The sequence below is a fragment of the Cavia porcellus genome, unplaced genomic scaffold, assembly GCF_034190915.1.
Source record: "Cavia porcellus strain 051 isolate PalLab524CR breed Dunkin Hartley unplaced genomic scaffold, mCavPor4.1 scaffold_7, whole genome shotgun sequence".
In the NCBI taxonomy this organism is placed as follows: domain Eukaryota; kingdom Metazoa; phylum Chordata; class Mammalia; order Rodentia; family Caviidae; genus Cavia; species Cavia porcellus.
In genome coordinates this window covers 4,257,495-4,273,073 of record NW_026947490.1, presented here as the reverse complement: position 1 = coordinate 4,273,073, position 15,579 = coordinate 4,257,495, and the positions used below count along the sequence as shown (strand labels likewise).

General features: G+C 40.3%; 1 protein-coding gene across 1 annotated transcript; it reads left to right on the top strand.

Annotated features, from left to right (window-relative positions):
- Nucleotides 1-682: 682 nt before the first annotated feature.
- LOC134476782 (probable E3 ubiquitin-protein ligase HERC1) lies at nt 683-15,193 on the top strand. The gene is made up of 5 exons (XM_063252435.1): nt 683-688; nt 10,217-10,361; nt 10,460-10,631; nt 12,759-12,892; nt 13,210-15,193. Exons 1-5 carry the CDS (start codon nt 683-685, stop codon nt 13,383-13,385), a joined length of 633 nt encoding a protein of 210 aa, XP_063108505.1. The 3' UTR covers nt 13,386-15,193.
- Nucleotides 15,194-15,579: the final 386 nt, after the last annotated feature.

The following is a 15,579-nucleotide window of genomic DNA, read 5'->3' as shown; positions in this document are numbered from 1 at the left end:
GTGGGTCGGGGGTGCGGACCGGGGAAGGCGCACTGCAGCCGCGCGGGGCGGGAGACCCACCTAGGCCGTGCGGCGACAGTCAGCTTGGCATGGCCTAGGTGCCAGGGTGCGGCGTTTCCAGGCGCAGTGGCTGCTCCGGCCCAGGTGGCGGCCTCTGCGTGGCCTCCAACTTGCTGGGCTCCACGTATCCCCGGGCCGCCAGGCGAGTGCCCACTCCAAGCTGTCTAGCGTGCACCAATGGGTACAAGGGGAAGGGGCGCGCGCGTGGTCTGGGGTTCCCTGACCCCTTGGTGATTCGCTCCTGTGCCAGCGTGCTGTTTCGGGGCCTCCCTCCTGCAGCCTGTCTCGGAGGCAGCTAAGGATCCCAAGGTCTCCTAGGAAACTGCCGACACCCCTAAACCAGCAGCACCCACGCCTGTGGCAGGGAGTCCTCGGCCACCCACAAGGGCGCTCAGTGGGCGCGGGGGTGGGGTGGGGTGGGGTGGGGTTCCCCGCTCGGCTCCACACCGCACCTCTAGCCCAGCCAGCCCAGCGAGCGGGGCCATCAGGGACCCTGAGCTCAGGCTTGGCCTGGGCGCTATCAAGCCGGACCCCAGACGGACTGTGACCTTCACCCCAGCTCTCTCACGTTAAGCCCACTTCACAGGTGCAGGCGCGTGCGTGTGTGCATGCATGACGATCCATGCGAGTGGGTCCCAAGCACTGGACTTCACACACGTATCTCCTGAAAGTTACATCAGTCTGAAAACTTAAAGTTTTACCAAATGATATTTTCTAGGTGAGAGGAGAGTGGTTTTCCTGGAAAAGCTTCCTACTTAGTATGAAGACTCCTTTAAGAAGTGATGGTAATGGTTAATGTGAGTGGGTTTCATTTGACCCTAATGCCACCCTGACAGGCCTCATCTTCTGTCTTCCCCTGGACTCTGGGCTCAGGCCTTCACCCATACACACTGTGAATTTGGTCTCCTCGCCCTAGGAGTGCAGTAAGGGCATCCTGGTGGCCCTGAGAGCCCTTGGATCCCCATGTCTGGAGCTAGAGGGAGAGGGGAGAGAGTGGTGTTCCCCAGATGCCATTTAGAGATTACAGAGAGGGAGCCTGGCCCTGCCAATCAGGGTGACCTACCAGTAATTAATCCCATAAAGGTGTGTGAGGACCTGTGGGGCAAGTACAACAGGACACAGGCGTGGGGTAGCACCTCTAGGGAGTTTCCCACGCATCAGGGAGGTGGTCAGTGTTGTACCCCCATGATGTTGTTTGTTGTCAAGGGGGGGAGGGCAAGACGTCTGTAAGAGAGTGCTTTATTTAAGCTGGTACCCAGCGGCATAGAAAAGATGGAGTTTGCAAGGCTGTGCAACTAAATCAGAATTTTGACAGATTTTTATAGCACATTAACTGAGTGACCTGACAGAGCAGGAATTAGGAAGGCCTTTGTTTCCCTTTGCTTGAGGTCAGAGATGTTTCGCAGTTGGTAGTAGGCCTTTTTATTTTTTCTTAAGTTACAGCCCTTGGTGAACAAAGGTTGACATATCATCATTTGTCTCTTCACAAAGGGAACAATGGTTGACACAGCAAACAGGTTACTAAGGTGATGATGCATACAGAACAATATAGCACACCTCAGTTAATTTATAACTAATTTATAACAATGTGGTCGGTGCTCTGGGTACATGGTTACTAGGGTGATAAGCATAGAGCATAACATTCCCCACTGATTTTTGTTAATGAGCCAAATGATTGGCTCATGGAGTTTTCAAGCAGAGGTATCTGTTCATAAACTTGTGTCTTTGAAATCATGAGTTTTATGATCTTTGACATAATTTACTAATTCATTTATAATGTAAGGTCCAATTGTTAAACAAGTAAGTGAGATTAACAGAGGCCGGAGGCCGTTGTGATTAACGTTGTTAACCAGGGAGATAGAGAAAACCATCATTCAAATCAATTCTGTTCTGAGATCTGCGCCATGTTGGAACTTAGGATGCTGGGAAGCCAAGCAAGCATCTCCCCTCCCTGGTAAGTGGCCGTGGTGTGGCAGACTGCAGCCCTTCCAGGGGGAGAACCACCAGTGTCTCCTGAGATTCGTGCCATGTTGGAACTTAGGACCCTGGGAGACCAAGCAAGCAGCTCCTTTCCCTGGTAAGAGGTGGTGGTGTGGCCGGCTGGGCCCTTCCAGGGGGAGAATCACCAGTGTCTCCTGAGATCTGTACCATGTTGGAACTTAGGACCCTGGGAAACCAAGCATGCAGCTCCCCTCCCTGGTAAGCAGCGGTGGTGTGGCAGACTACAGCCCCTTCACGGGAAGAACCACCAGTGTCTTCTGATATCCACACTATGTTGGAACTTGTGAAGCAACCAGCCTACCTCCCTGCTAAGCAGTAGTGAAGCTACTGGTGCACAGTCTACAATCAAATATCCCACTTTCCTTACCCCTCTTCTTCTGTCCCCATTTTAGGTATTTCTGAGAAACTAGGTTAGTCAAAGTTAGGCAAGTCAGAATTATATGTTGTCTAAAGTTTTTGGACCTCCGGGAGAACATGGCAGACAGCAGATACTACAGAGGCTCTCTGAAAGACTTGGTTCAGAAGTCAGGAATGGTGCAACTAAGGAGATATAAGCCAGTAGAGATATGCTCTGCTGACTCAGGAATGAACTGGGCTGAGAGAAACCAACTTGGAATGTAGTCCTGGTGCTAAAACAGGAACAGAAAAGTCTCAGTGTGGAGGCTGGACCCCGCGCCATTGGAAGCCGCGATTTGGGTTTCCCGCTGCATGGCAGCTGGCTGCCTCTACATCGGCTCGGCAAGAAGAGAGATGCGCAGAAGCTCTGAGCATGGGAGTGTGCGAACGGAGTCAAAAACAGGATGGAAAGGGAGGCATACACTGACTTGTGGTAAGGTGAGTGAGAGAAACTGACACTCTACCACAGTTTGACTCCAGTGGAGGACTTTCTGGGCTCGGGCAGTCCTGCGGGAGCAGGGCGCGGTGGCGACTCCAGCCACACATTCCCCTCTTGGACAGGATTGGTGAAAAGTGCCTGGCCTGCGTGACGCTGCTGGCGGACTCAGTAGGCTGGCCCAACCCAGATCCCAGAGACTGACGGTGGCCCGAGGGGCGACTCCTGCATAGGCTGCCTAGTCCGTAACTCCCTGGTGCGCTGCCAGTGGGTGGGAACACCTAGCCAGCGCAATTCGATCAGGCTCTGGCTGACAGGGAGGGAGGCTGGGCCTCCTATGTAAGCTTGCATATATAAGGAACAGAGAATATGGGAAAAGGCAGCAACAAGAAAGGCTCCTCGGCCCCCAATTCTGAGAAACAGGCAATAGCGGACACCACACCAATAGACATAAAGCACCATATAAAGAGCCTCATAGACCAATTCAGGAATGAAGTTATCAGCGACCTGAAGCTAGAAGTATGCAGAATAGTTAGAGAAATGCTAAGCACCACCCAGGAAAAAACAGATGGTGGAATGGAAGAACAGAAAAAGAGGGGAGAATTGTTTGATGGAGAAAACAGAGAAAGCATAGAGTACGTGAAGCAGGTTCAAAGGGACTACCAAGAAACTAAGAAGTCTATCCAAGACTGGCATAGCAGCTTGAAAGAAACTAAGGACAGACTATCTGAACTGGAGGGCAGACTTGTAATATGGGAGAATGAAATGAAAAACTTCTTAAAAATAACAAAGAAACAAACAGCAATAATACAAAGACAAGAAGATGATAAGAAGAGCCATAACTTAAGGATTAAGAACATAAAAGAAGAAGTAGGGACACAAACAAGTGAACTACAAAGGCTACTCACAGAAATAATCCAGGAGAATTTTCCTAATTTAACAAAAGGTAAAGATACTCAGATGTATGAGGCATACAGGACCCCAGCTACCTACAACCCAAACAGAGCGACACCCAGGCATATAATAATAAAAATTCCAGAAATTCAATACAAGAACAGAATATTAAAAGCTGTAAGAGACAAGAAACAGACCACTTACAAGGGAACACCCATCAGAATTACAGCCGATTTCTCTGCACAAATCATCAAATCACGAAGAGCGTGCGGGGAAATAGTTCAAGCTTTGAAAGATAATAATCTCTAGCCAAGATTGAGATATCCTGCACAACTGTCCCTGGAAATTGATGGAAAAACAAGGTGCTTCCAGGATAAAGAGGAACTGGGGGAATTTGCAACCACCAATTCAACTCTACAGAAAGTATTGCAGGATATTCTAAAAAAAGAAAAATATAAAGAACCCAGAAATAGTGGCGGGGAGGCCACAACGAATGGAGCAGAGAACAAAATGAAGAAGACAAACTGACAGCTACTGACAGAAAAAGAGCTCAACAGAAATGAGACAGAGAAGATTGGATGATAGGAACAGCTATTTTGGAGAAAATGACATCTTAATAGGTAATACTGAATTAGTATCATCTTGTTTTGAAGTCTCATCTAGCTTTTGTTCTTCTGTCTCCAATGGTCTAAACAGGTTGTATCTTATTGGATTTTATTATGTACGATAGTATAAGCAAATACTTTTAAAGACAAAGAGATTATACAGAAACCATTGTTCATTTTCTGTTAGTCAATTCTAAATACTCTGTAATGCTGTCATTCTCTTAAATGGTTTTACATTGTTTTGATAATACTTAATGCTACAGTATACAAAGTTGTACTCAAGGACTTCAAGGAAAGAGTCAATATGGTAACTACTTTTGGGTCAGAATTATCTGGTGGTGAAACACTATTCTGCTTAAATGGTTATGTTTTGATCTGCGCTGTTTCACTGTTATGCCCTCTTTTATCTCAATCTCCACTCCATTATTTACTTTTTTATTTTTATCCGTTTAATTAAAGGGAAAAAATAGCAGGATATATTATAGTAACCCACTTTGACTTTCTGTTATCTCGATTTGAAGCCCTGTATTACTCTCACCATCTTGTTTTTGACTGATGTTCCCCTATTCTGTTTTGCTGGATAGTATCAGGTTCGAAAGTTTAGGCATCACTGTGAAGATAATGAGATTCATTATAATGCCCATTCTCATTGACTTTTATCTACCTTTGAACACCTACAATGTCTCCAATGGTTTGGTTTTGTCGGTTTTGTTCTTTACTGTTTTGTTCAATTGTATTATAACTAATGATATAGGCAATTCTATTAGAGATAGCGGGAGGCATTATGGCAACCATTGTTGTATTATGTTTTTACATTATCTATTATGTCCACCCTTTTGACTTGACTGATTCTGGTCTGTTATGTCACATTTGTTTTACTCTCTTCCAAAAAAGCAATAAGATCTGTGGGAGCAATGAAACCAAAAATGTGTAATAGTCATTGTACAAAAGAGAGGAAAAGAAAGTGCCCTAAACTATATAACTGCATGTATATTTAAGTGTATAAGATAGAAAATGATATCACAGAGTTTTATTGGATCATTGAACAGAACTGTTTGCAGTATCATTGTTGGAATGTCCACTCTACAAGCTTTAATTTTGTGACTTGAACAATTATTTCTAAGATGGCAATATGTAATCCATTAACTAGTGGTTTCCTACTGTTCATTTTTTTCTTCTGTAAATCTGTATAACTTATACACTTTCACTGTTTTTTTTCTTTTCTCCTTAAATAAAATTAAAAAAAAAAGTTTTTGAACTTTTCATGTATGTATGGACTCTTCCTCTGTTAGTGATAAGGAGGGACTGGGAAAGGTAACAGACAGATAGTATCCTCCCGTCAGTGATGGCAGTGAAAATGTGAGCCCATCAGTTACCTTCCTGAAAGTAGGAGCCTGTTATATATCAGGCAGAGAAATAAAAATGTTTTCTTACAAATCACAGAGCAGACAATCAGCAAAAGTGAAATTCACGTGTAATTTTTGAGAGCCTGGAATGCCTTGTACCTTAAAAAATGTGCCTCAAACTATTCATTGTCTTGTATTTAATTACTTTAGCCTGTTTTTTGTTGTACTCTAAGAAAATAGCTTCGTTATATGTGTATTATAGCAAACCTGTAAAGTGGCTTACTAAATGTGTTTGTTTTATCCTTTTTCCCTAACTGATATGTTATGTGACCTAATTGATATGTTGAGCAATACTCTCCTCTGTAAAGAATTGCAAGAATCTCACCTAATTGATATGTTAACCATTGTTGCCCTCTCCAAACTACAGAAGTTGTGCTAAAACAAGCTAACAAGGGTTGTTAATCACTGTTAGGTGCCTATATTCTCTGCTAAAGAAGCTAAAGAAAACTAGAATGGCCCATTAATTTATACTTATTTAAAGTAACCTGCTTGTGTGCAGAGAGATTTGAGTATGAGTTTAACCCTTTACCTGACCTTGACACATAACTGCCGTTTTCTGTTCTGTATGGCGCCTTATTGCCTCCCTCTCCCCTCACCTATCTATCTAGGCCATAAAGAATTTGGGTTCCTGGTGGCCTCTCCCCGACCCGGTGATGATCTGTCATAAAATGAGCCTGCCCCAATTTTAAGAACTGCTTAGCTTAAAAGAAATTACCGGGTAACACTATGGCCCAAACCCTGATTGGTGCTTTCCTTTTGTTCTGTATGTATCAAATGAGTTAGATATCAGATCTTTGTAAAACTTAAGTTCCAGCGTCTCATAACTTGTGACCCCTTCGCACTCACTAGCGAAGACAAGCTGTCCTGGGATAATTAACTTCCCCACTTTCTTCTCCAAATATTGCTGCAGATGTGCCACTCCGAGATAATGTCAGTCTGTAGGATGGGAGTAATTTGAGAAACACCAGGAACTCCTGAGATTGTCAGAGCTAAGTGGACAGCAATACAGTTTCCAGACTTGGGTCAACAAGTTTGATGGCTCTGCAGGTTTCTTTGTCTCCCCCCACTCTTTTCCTCCAGCCTCTTTTTAAAGTCCTCCCTTCAGTCTCTGGGGGACAGTCTCCAAATTGGCTCCTGGAGACTGGTCGCCAGGCCTGGAAATAAAGCCCTTGCCACCTAAATTTTTGGTCTCTTGCCTCCTTGGATTTTATCCTGGGACCCAAGTTATAACATTTTTCTTTTACATATTTCTTACTGTGACTTTTATGATAAGAATCCATGAATTGAAGTCAAAGGTATTCTCTTATTTGCTATATTGCTATGGGTAAATTTCAGACCTCACTTGACCATGAAAGGCTTTTTTTTATGAAAGGGGAAATAATTTCTACTTTGTTGCAAATGATCATGTAAAATGATTATTCGAATTGAAATTTCCAGAAATTATCAAATACTATTTAACCATTAGTTGGTAAATAATGCACAATAAACCCATTACATTAAACTTCAAGGTAACTTGTACTTTATTTGCTGTATGGAATAGTTGTATCTTGAATACATACATCTTGAGTTACAATAAATCAAATGTATATTACAAAAAGAAAATGAGAGCAAGCAGCACCTTGGAATGATGAGTCATTTTGTTTACCATTAAACTTGTTGAGCATGAGGGGAAGGTTAGCATTTGCTTTTCTCTCAGTCCCACTCAGTTCCCTCAGGCATCTGTAATGCTAACTTCCCACTGTGCAAAGTATCATTGCTGTGTTACAAGATGGGGCATGAGCCAGGCATAATAGACTCAGGCCTGTAGTTCCAGCTACATGACAAACTGAAGCAGGAGGATCACAAGGCCAGCCCGGGCAACTTCTTGAAACACTGTCTCAAAATTAAAAGGGTTGGGACTGTAGCTCAGTGGTTGAGCTACTTAAGTAGTATGAGGTCCTGGGTTCAGTTCCTAGTACTGCCTGCCTGCCTGCCTCATTTTTTGCATGTATTTTTTTCTAAACTGCCTAATCTGATTCCTAAATGCAAGACTTTTTGGGGGGCAGGTAGTGGATTCAAATCCAAGGCCTCTACATGGCATTACTTCTCTAGCCCTTTTTAAATTTGGTTTTCAGGTATGTGCAGTCATGCTTGGCTAAGCCAAGTATTCTTCACTAATTCTAAACTAAAGGAACACTGTATGAGAGAATTTAAGGAACTTGATGAGGGACAGTACTGTATTATACTTGTACTCTTTCATTACTGTGACAAAAGACCTGATATCCACAAGTTAAATGAAGATTAGTGCACAGATTATAGAGGTTTAGTTTATAGTTGCCTGGCAGAGAATAGTTCATAGCAAGGCATGCTGAAAGTGGTGAAGCAGTGAGCTCTCCTTTCTCTTTATATTCCATCCAGGCTAGAAGCCTATTGGTTGGTGCCATCCACACCCCAGATAGCTGTTCTGTCTTCAGTAAATAAATCCGTTCAGCCACAACCAGAGTTATGCTACTTCCAATCAGTGAGCTAGCTAATTCAGTTATCAGTGCCCATATTCTACCCTAGATCCAGCTCCCTCCAAAAAGCCTCATCTTCGAGTATATGAGGCTTTGAGAGACATGTAGGTACAAGCCATAACACTACTTTATTGTTGGGCGCAGGCGCTCAACATACCATACCCCACCTGGGACTAAGGACCACGCCAGCTTCCGCAATGCGCTACGTCCCTCTTTAAATTAGCCAACCCGTGCGCACTTCGTGCTCACTCCATACTCTGTGGCAACTCCTGATTGGCCACAGCTGGATATAATAGCCAGAGCCTGCATCCCATTCCCGCCCTGCTTCCTCGTGGCAGCCTGTGATTGGTCACGGCCAAATATATAAACCAGAGCCCGCGTAAATAAACCAGCAGTTAACTGTCGTCTACAAGAGCGTCTCCTGTTTCATTGGGGCTGCACCAGTCACTTTATGAGTGACTTAAATTTTTAGTGGTGATTTTGACTATATATTATACTACTTCCTTGTCTTTAGTTCCCTTTTGTGTGTGTGTGTGGGGGGTGGTTGAGACAGGGTATTGCTATGTAGTTTAGGCTGACCGTGAATTCACTTTTTAGCCCAGACTGGCCTCGAATTAGTAGTGATCATCTTGTGTCAGCTTCCTGAATCCTGGGATCAGGTGTGCATCACCACGTCCAACTCCCTTTAATATAGTTCGTGTTTTGTCTTGTTTTTTGAGATGAGGTCTTGCTGTTTAGGCTGTCCTTCAACTCACTGTGTAGCTTGTGTTGGCCTCAAACTCATAGCAATCCTGCTGCCTTATCCTCCGGAGTGCTGAGATTCTAGATGTGCATCACCAGACCGGCCCTTGTCCTTAGAGCTTAACCTGTCCTAAAACAGGCATTTACTGTACGGGGATTTTGTTTATTGTATTCTGTACTTGCTTTAAGTAAATTATGTGGAAACTATTATATGTACATCTTTTCTGTTTTGTTGAAGACATTTAAATTCTCAGCAGTAGTCTTTTAAAATAATGGGAAGCTTCCTCCAAAAAGCTTCCCCCAAGCAAACAAGTAACCTAACCTTTGTAGCATAAGATAAGAGTCTATATGATCTTAACAAAACCCACCAAAGGGTTTTGGTACTCAAGGAAAAAAGTACTCAGTTTGCTGTTTTGATTTTGGTCCTTTTGGGTTGCCAGATTGGCAATCTTTCATCTTTTTATTTCATGCAACACTCTCCCCAACAAATCTTGAATCAGAAACTAAGTTGTTTTAGTATTAGTAAAAATTAAAGATACTCAAGAATGTCTTGAACAATTGGTTTTTAAACATCCTAAGAATCAGTTTTGTGATTTTTATAAAATATTTTATATCAACACAGCTTGGTCTAGTATCGACGTCCTGCGCAGAGTGAGAAGCTTGCAAAGGAGAAGTTTCTGTGTTACGCACCAGTTCCACACACAGAATGTACTCATGCTGCACTGCAGACATGTACTAATAAAAGTAAATCTAAAAATACAGTGGAGTGGGAAAAAACTCACCCTTTTAAATAAACATTGCACACATACACACAGAAAATATTTCCAAAGCTGCTAAGATAAGGCAAATGTAGTTAAAATATAAACCAGTTGGTAGTGGCCATAGTAGAATCTCTGAGAAGCTTTTTCATTCTTTTTCTATGGCCAGCTTTGCTTTTTAGCCCAGCTCCTTGTCCAGCATAGTGATTGTTTAAAAACAGCACAAAGCAGAATGTCAGTGAGAAACAAAACAAAATCCAACATAATAAATCACACCTTTAAAACATCAAATTATTTAACACCGGAAAGTCATTATTTAGAACTGAACTGCAGTTTTGTTTAATAAGTGATATTCCTAAACAACTGAAATTGACAGTCTGATCATGTCAGGAACTTATGTACATTATATTTTTGTTTTTTTCAGGTCTATGCTTGGGGATGTGGGGCTTGTTTAGGTTGCGGTTCTTCAGAGGCCACTGCTTTGAGACCCAAGCTAATTGAAGAACTGGCTGCCACTCGAATAGTTGACATTTCTATTGGAGACAGTCATTGTTTAGCTCTTTCTCATGGTAAAGTCATTTGTCTTTAAAAATATAGTATTAACTATTATCTTTCTTACATAGCTTATGTTTAAATTTATGTTTTCTTTTGTAATTTTTATGTTCAGATAATGAAGTTTGTGCCTGGGGCAATAACTCAATTGGACAGTGTGGCCAAGGAAATTCCACAGGTCCTATCACTAAACCAAAGAAAGTGAGTGGCTTAGATGGCATAGCTATTCAGCAGATTTCAGCTGGAACATCACATAGTCTGGCATGGACTGCTCTCTCTCGGGACAGGTAAGAGTGCCGCTCTTTTAATAATAGTAGAAACCCCATAAAAGCAGAAATAACTAGATTTTGTTCATAAAATCTCTTTTCTGAATATTTCTATTATTTTTCATTATCATAGTAATGATATTTAGATTCCTTTTCTTTGAATATTGAGGCTTTTATGTGTTTCTTAAGCAAGAAGTTTCACCCTGCATTTAAGAAATCTTCTTCTTCTTCTTCTTCTTCTTCTTCTTCTTCTTCTTCTTCTTCTTCTTCTTCTTCTGCTGCTGCTGCTGCTGCTGCTGCTGCTGCTGCTGCTGCAGCAGCAGCACTGGGGATCAAACTCATGACCTCGCACTTGCCAGGCAGGCACTGATGCCACTGAGCTAAATCTACGGCAAGATATTCTTAATTGTTAAACATTTTTAATTTGTTCTGTATCTTTAGGTAAAGGTGTTAGAAATTATATCAGGAGAAAAAATAATTACAATCAGAATGATGCTTTATTGATTTAAAACAATTACTAACCTCACTATGATTTATCTGGTTTGTTTTTTGGGAAAAAGAAAATTATGGCCATACTTTTTTTTGTTTGTTTTAAATTTTAAAACAACAACAACAAAAGATACAGAATTTCAAAACAAAATAATAGGAGATAAACTGGTTAATATATTGCATATTGTTATCTTCAAAGTAGTTCAGATTACATGATACAGGCATTAAAAATGATCAAACAATGAAAGCAGAAATTGTTTTTTTTTTGATGAACTAACAGAGCTTAGTAGTATGGTTATATATCTTGTGTGTTTTATGTATCTTTTCCCTTTCTTTTCTCCTTCCCCCATCCCAGTTGTTCTTTCCTGTTGAGCAGTTTCTTTCACTTTCAGTTTAACATTCATGGTACCTATTGTGGCCATACTTTTAAATTAAGGAGGCTTTTTATTTTATTATTTTGCAGAAATTTAGCTTTTTCCTAAGGTGATAGCCATATCTTTTAAACTAATAATGTATATAGGTAAGGTTTTTAGTCAATGGTAGATTGAATTTTAAGAAATGTTTGAGTTACTTCAGAGTTTTGTAGATGCATGTGGGCTGATACAAAGCTTAGAATGTTTTCTGTTTGCATTCGAGACCTCTGCGTTATTAATTTTTAAGCAATTAAAAATTCATAATCACCTCCAAAAGAGCCTAAAACAAACGAATATCAGAAATTTGTATTAGTATTAAATTTGCAGCTTCCTACTTCATATGTATGTGTTGTTTCTCAAGATCTTGAAAGTCTTCACACAAAGGTTTCAGGAATTTTTTCTTTTAATATATTACAGTGTATCATTCTATAGACTCATACTAATTTTCTTACTATGAAATATACATATAGACTCTTAGAACCAGAATTTAGTAGATCATGTGACTCAGTCCTCTCTTTATGGTCAGTAACTAGCCAAGCCTTCTAGCACAGGTGATAGTTAACACGTTCTTCTCTTTCTCCTTCTCATTCAAAAACCTTTTGAACCCAGGGACACTGTACCACTGAGCTACATGCCAAGCCCTTTTTCTTTTTGAGACAGGGGTTTGCTAAATTGCCCCAGGATTTGAATTTGTGATCCTCCTATCTCAGCCTCCCAGAGTGTTGAGCTTACAGATCTGCACTACCACACCCAGTTTGTTTCCTTTTTAAAGATGATAAATTCTTGGTTTCCTCACTTGCTAAAAGTTGTATTACCTTCATAATTGGAAGCATTTTTGTGTATCTTGTCAAAATCTCTCACCTTTAGTCTGCTTTGATTTTAGTTTTTGATCATGTGTGAAATTTTTTTCTTTTACTTTCTTTTTTGGTAACGGGGATCAAACTCAGGACCTTGCACTTAGCAAGCAGGCGCTTGTGCCACAGAGCTACATCCCTGGCCATGTATGGCATTTCATTTTAAGCTAGGCATGGTGGTGCATACCTAAAATCCTAGCACTCAGGAGGCTGAGGCAGGAGGATTGCTGCAAATTTGAAGCTAGCCTGGGTTACATAGTGAGTTCGAGGATGGCCTGAACTATATAACGAGACTCTCTAAAAACCAACCAAACAAACAACAACTTCTGCCTCCCAAAAAAGGGGAAATTTCATTTTAAGACTCTTTTATGGTTTCCTTATACTTCCTCTAGACAAGTTGTTGCATGGCACCGACCTTACTGTGTAGATCTTGAAGAGAGTACCATCTCGCACCTGCGCTCCTTTCTTGAGAGATACTGTGATAAAATAAACAGCGAGATTCTCCCCTGCCTTTCCCATCATCAAGGTATGTTATATTGTTAAGTATGTGCATTTTGTGTGTTTGTGTGGGCATGTGTATGAATTATTTTTGACATTTGACTTACTCTTCTTTCTTGCTTTTGCCTGACTTATGTGAAGCTTCTTCAGATGCTAGAATACAGCTAAATTTTTATCCCTAATAACATCTAGGTTTTAATATGTTATCCATAATTTCACAAGTCACATTTTAGAAACTACAGTCAGTCATGACTGGACAACATTTTTAATGACAAGGAACTGTTACAAACAATAGCACATGTACTTGTGTGTTTTAGAAATTCACTGTAGTATATTTGGTTTCAGGGAACATCAGTTTTCTCAAGCTATGCCTGAAGCTTCTTTCAAATCACCTTGCTCTTGCACTGGCAGGAGGGGTAGCCACCAGCATTCTTGGGAGGCAGGCGGGGCCACTTCAAAATCTGCTCTTCAGGCTGATGGACTCAACTGTTCCTGATGAAATCCAAGAGATAAAAGAATAGGGCTTGTAAGTCTGTAACTCAGACCACACATGTGGTATATTTAGCTGTATATGGAGCAAGTTCATTGCATATGCTTTCTCTTATCTTGGTAGGTAAATATTTTGGATAACTCATCTTTTAAGATAGAGGCCATCTCTGAGAAATCTTTCAGTCCTTGCTTCTCACCAGTTTAGATTTCTCTCATGTGTGTTCTAATTGTGTCATACTGTATTACAGTTTCAAACATTTCATTTACAAACATGTTCATCTTTTTCACCACAAGATGAATTTCTGAGGGGAAGGACCCAGTTTTACTTATTTTTGTATCTGAGTAAGTGGGTAATCTCCTACCAGGACCCTACTCAGAAATGGGAGTAGAATTCACCAGAGAAGCCATTTGATCTTGGATTTTTCTATCTGGCATTTATCATTATCTTGATCATGATCATCATCATGGTCATCATGAATTTAGTGTCTTATTCATTATAGGTCCATTCAGATTTTCTGTTTCATCTTGAGTCAGTTTGGCATTTCAGTATATGCAGATAGAAGATACAAATAGGCTTGGGGAGGAACAAGTGACGAGATCAGTGAGTATAAATGAATAGATATTGTTTGAAAAAGTTTTTTTTGTATTGTAATACAATTCTAGTTTTTGTAGTATATGAAGTCTCCTTGCAGTGCAACCCTAAAGACAAAAAAAATCTAAGTTAAAAGATGAACAAAGAATGTTAGCAGACATATCTTCAGAAAAGATATTACAAATAAGCACCTGAAGAAGTACTCTTTATTACTCACCAGTGAAACACAAATGAAAGCCACAGTGTGATACTTCTTCACATCCATTAAATAGCCAGAATCAGGAAAGACTGACAACAGCATGTGTTTAAGGTGGGGGAGGAATTAGAGTGCTCATACCTTCAGATGGGAATTTAAAAGGATGCCACTGCTATCCAGTTCCTTAAATATAGTTACCATATGACTCATATGATCTGTACCCAAGAGAATTGAAAACATATGTCTCTGTAAAAGTTGGTGTGGAAATACTGTAGAGGTGTTATTCATAGCAGCCAAAGAGTAGGGACAGCTGAGCGTGGTGGCCTCTGCCTGAACAACTTGATGAGACTGTATCAAAACAAAAAAAGAACTGGTGAAGAAGCTCAGTGGAATACTTGCCTAGAAGGTGTGAGATCCTATGTTCAACTGATAACCTTTAGCATTGAGGAAAAAAAGGAATGATACAAATGTGTGCTGGCTGCTAAGCCAAGTGTAGTGTATTTATATAATGTAACATTACTGAAATGTTACATTTCTATAAAAAGAAATGGAGTATTGACTGACCCTTAAGAACATTATGTAAGTGAAGGAAACTGATGCAGAAGGCTTCATATTTTTAACTCCTCAAAGTTTAAAATTTGTGGAGATAGCAAATGTGTAGAGAAAGGAAATAGATTAGTAGTTGTCAGAGACTTGGGAAGAATAGAGAATGACTGTGAAGGGGCACAGTTTGCTTTTGGGATGATGAAAATGTTCCGAATTATGAGTAACTCTATAAATGTGGTTAAAAAAAAACACTGAATTTTGTACTGTCAGAAGGTGAATTTTATGGCACATAGATTATATGTCAGTTTTTTAAATAAAGGAATAATACAATAGTGATTTTTCTACTAGAACATATCCTCTTGGATCAGGAAGAGAGTAACATTGGGGTTGGGGTGAAAAGGAACTGTAACAATTTAGTATTTATCAGAAATGGGATAGTATGAGTTTAACATAACAAACAGCAAACTAAAAATAATCTTTTTTTGTTTTCCATTTCCCCCTTCTTCTTTCATGAGAAATTTAGTGTTACATTTTAATTATTCCATTGAAATTTAAAATGTTTCTTTTATTTTTAGAATATAAAAGGCTTTCCTTTATCCTGCAAGTATTCCCTTATTTTTGTAGCCTCTTGTTCTGATTTTGTATTTTTAATATAATATTTTTTTTCTTATTTTTCTATGTAGTTGCTTTAAACAAAAACAAATTAGGCCATTAGTTTTAGTCCGTCTTTCCCATGACAGGTTTTTCTTGTGTTTTTAATGAATTTTGGCTGTCTAGTTGTGTTTAAGAGTGTGTCTCTAATGGGCTGTTGATTTGATTCTTTTCTTTTTTTCCCTTTTTTTTGCACCTGAATAGATTTTATCAAACTTGCTGTGGATGGATGAACAGGTAG

Bases quoted from the DNA above. Each gene is read 5' to 3' on its own strand.
- LOC134476782 (XM_063252435.1), top strand. The intron at 10,362-10,459 runs GTAAAGTCATTT...TTTTATGTTCAG, and splicing joins TTGTTTAGCTCTTTCTCATG to ATAATGAAGTTTGTGCCTGG. The intron at 12,893-13,209 runs GTATGTTATATT...ATTTGGTTTCAG, and splicing joins CTGCCTTTCCCATCATCAAG to GGAACATCAGTTTTCTCAAG.